General features: G+C 34.1%; 1 protein-coding gene across 1 annotated transcript; it reads right to left on the bottom strand.

Annotated features, from left to right (window-relative positions):
* Positions 1 to 306: 306 nt before the first annotated feature.
* Positions 307 to 1,184, bottom strand: LOC110111929 (putative nuclease HARBI1). Its single transcript, XM_028691653.1, has 3 exons — positions 1,170 to 1,184; positions 867 to 1,098; positions 307 to 797 (listed from the first exon to the last, which is right to left on the bottom strand). Exons 1-3 carry the CDS (start codon positions 1,182 to 1,184, stop codon positions 307 to 309), a joined length of 738 nt encoding a protein of 245 aa, XP_028547486.1.
* Positions 1,185 to 2,731: the final 1,547 nt, after the last annotated feature.

Raw genomic sequence — 2,731 nt, 5'->3', positions numbered from 1 at the left:
CACATCCAAGGAAATGTCGTAACAAAAACTTCAATGATCACAGGGCAACAATGCATCAATGCTGTGGTTTGTCAACTACTAAAGGCCAACAATCTTAATGGCCTTAAACATCCTAGGAATTAATTGTTAATTGCATGAGCTCCCAAACATAACAAGGCTAAAGCTCTTCTAAGGCAGCTACTGCTAATGTTTGAAAAACAAAGCTAATGTTTGAAAAACATAACAAGGCTAAAGGGCAACAATCTTATTTCACAAACTTAATCAAATAATACTGAACATGCTTTCAAACATATGAAACTTCCTAATTCATCTCTCCATCAATTCATCTGTGATTTTCTCTCGCAAATGGATCATCTCATCCGCACCTTCACCATCTCGTGCCTCCTGACTATAACCATTATCTTCAGTCTCTACTAATGATTGTCCAATTCTATACTCATATGCCTCTTCTGGTATATATGTTATGTCTGCATCACATATATTGAATTCTGGGTCTTCTCGAGTGGGATGTCGACGTATGTAATTATGCAATGCCATTGTTGCAATCACTATTTTTATTTGTTTTTTGAATGAATATGCAGGCATATCTCGTAGTATGACCCACTTTTTCTTCCAAACACCAAATGATCTTTCAATTACGCCTCTTAATGAGGAATGTCGTTTGTTAAAAGTTTCTTGCCTTCCCCGTACTAATTGGCTTCCTCTTTCAAAGTCAGGTATATGATATTTGGTATCTGGATATGGCTTTAAAAATCCCCGTTGCATTGGATAACCAGCATCGACAAGATAATATTTTCCTGTTATAAAGTATTTGTAATTTAGTATACGTTTTACCACTAATAACCTAGCAACTATATAGAACGTACCGGGAGGTGGCATGGGAAAGTTATTTCGTCTATTACGAGTAGCAAATTTAAAAATACGACTATCATGTGCACTTCCTTCCCATCCTGCCATGATAAAAGTAAAGCACATGTTGAAGTCACACACAGCCATAACATTTTGCGTCGTTGACCCACATCTTCCTATATAAGCCGCTTTCTCAGAATTTGAAACACGAGCATCCACATGTGTTCCATCGATAGCTCCAATACAGTCCTATTTAAGAAGCTATGATTAGATATTATATATATTAAACAAATCATATAATATGATAATAAAAAAATTACCTTGAAATACGGCATATATCGATTATCATATAAAATATTCCTTGGAATATCACAAAATTTCGGATCTATAGGCTTGATCACAGAACATGATAATTTTACCAAAGCCTCCAATCCAATAGAGAAATACCTACTTACTGTCTCGATTGAGTGTTGAAACCGCTCACATGTGGACCTTATTGATTCATTATGCGATAAAATATATAAAGTCATCGCAAGTACTTCTCTACTTGTTGTCCTTGATGATCCATGTAGACCATGAACACATTCCAATTCCTTCAATAGATCTAAAAAAATTGCTTGAGACATACGAAACATATTATGAAATCTCGTTGGATGACCTTGTAGCAGCTCTCCAATCCATTTGTCTCCTCTGTATGATGATATCATGCACGGTGTCTTGCAAATATATGTTTCATAATACTCATTTATAAAACATATTGCTGCAAGTATAGTCTTTTTTATATTTGCAATATCGGCTGACTCATTTCTATTCTCATTACATTCCATATTCCTGCATATAGTTTGCAATAAGTATTAATATCTTATTTATATAAACACTTCACATGCTATCAAAATTTACAACCACCAGAAAATCTTTATCAGACTATCATCTTTATAATAGTAAAAAAATTTGCACAAACCTTACTCAAATAACATGCTGCTTAGAAATAAAAAACATGTTAGGCTAACAAATTTTTAAAAAATTGCATATAGTTGGCATCCAGAAGGAGATCATGAGCATAACAACAAACTTCCCGTAAATCTCAACAAGAATAATAACACAAACTTCGCTGGATTGGCATAAAACTTCTCGATTCTGTAGCCATTGTGGATCCATCACGGTTCCCATAGATGCTGGAAGGCGTAAGCAATGCTTAGATGAATCATGCAAGAAGAAAATATATCCTCAAGTTGATCCAGTAAGATTTTAAGTTCTTATATATATAATTATGGCCATCCAACGAAGTTTAATTTGACTCTTTGGGTGCATTTTTTGTCAACAGGTAGTTATCATGCTAGTAATTGATAAGGAAATGATCGTGCACTTTTGAGCCGCCAGTCAAGATTACATAAGCATCCAAGATAATGTATCATACTCTACAAATCTATATAAGATCAATAAAGAAAATACAAACACAATTGCTAGGAACAAACAAGTCTCTGCTAAGTGTTAAAAAAAAACAGTAGTAAAACAGTTCAGATATGTACATACTACAGAATGTTCATTTTACAAAGATCAATAAAGAAAAAACAAAGTCATTGATTGTTAAACTGTATGAAACTCTGAAGCTCTTGTGTCTTGATTTCCATAGCAATAACGAAGATAAAGTGCTCGTCGTTCAGGGCAAATCGACATAAAAATTTCTCGTTTCGTTGGATCCTCGAAAAGCTTGGTGGAGAACAAATATAGTTGCATGTCTTCAAATATTTCATTTGTTTGTTCAAGCACTTTAATGGCAGCAGAGATGGAGGATTTCTCGATTATTGACTTTGATGCATTAGTTTCTGAGGTAATGTTGGTACAAGAATTGACAAGTTGTGTAATTTGACTTCGAAGAAAT

Source organism: Dendrobium catenatum, unplaced genomic scaffold (genome assembly GCF_001605985.2).
Source record: "Dendrobium catenatum unplaced genomic scaffold, ASM160598v2 original_scaffold_39451, whole genome shotgun sequence".
NCBI lineage: Eukaryota > Viridiplantae > Streptophyta > Magnoliopsida > Asparagales > Orchidaceae > Dendrobium > Dendrobium catenatum.
Note: the sequence above shows the minus strand (reverse complement) of the source record. Positions and strands in the feature narration are given on the sequence as shown.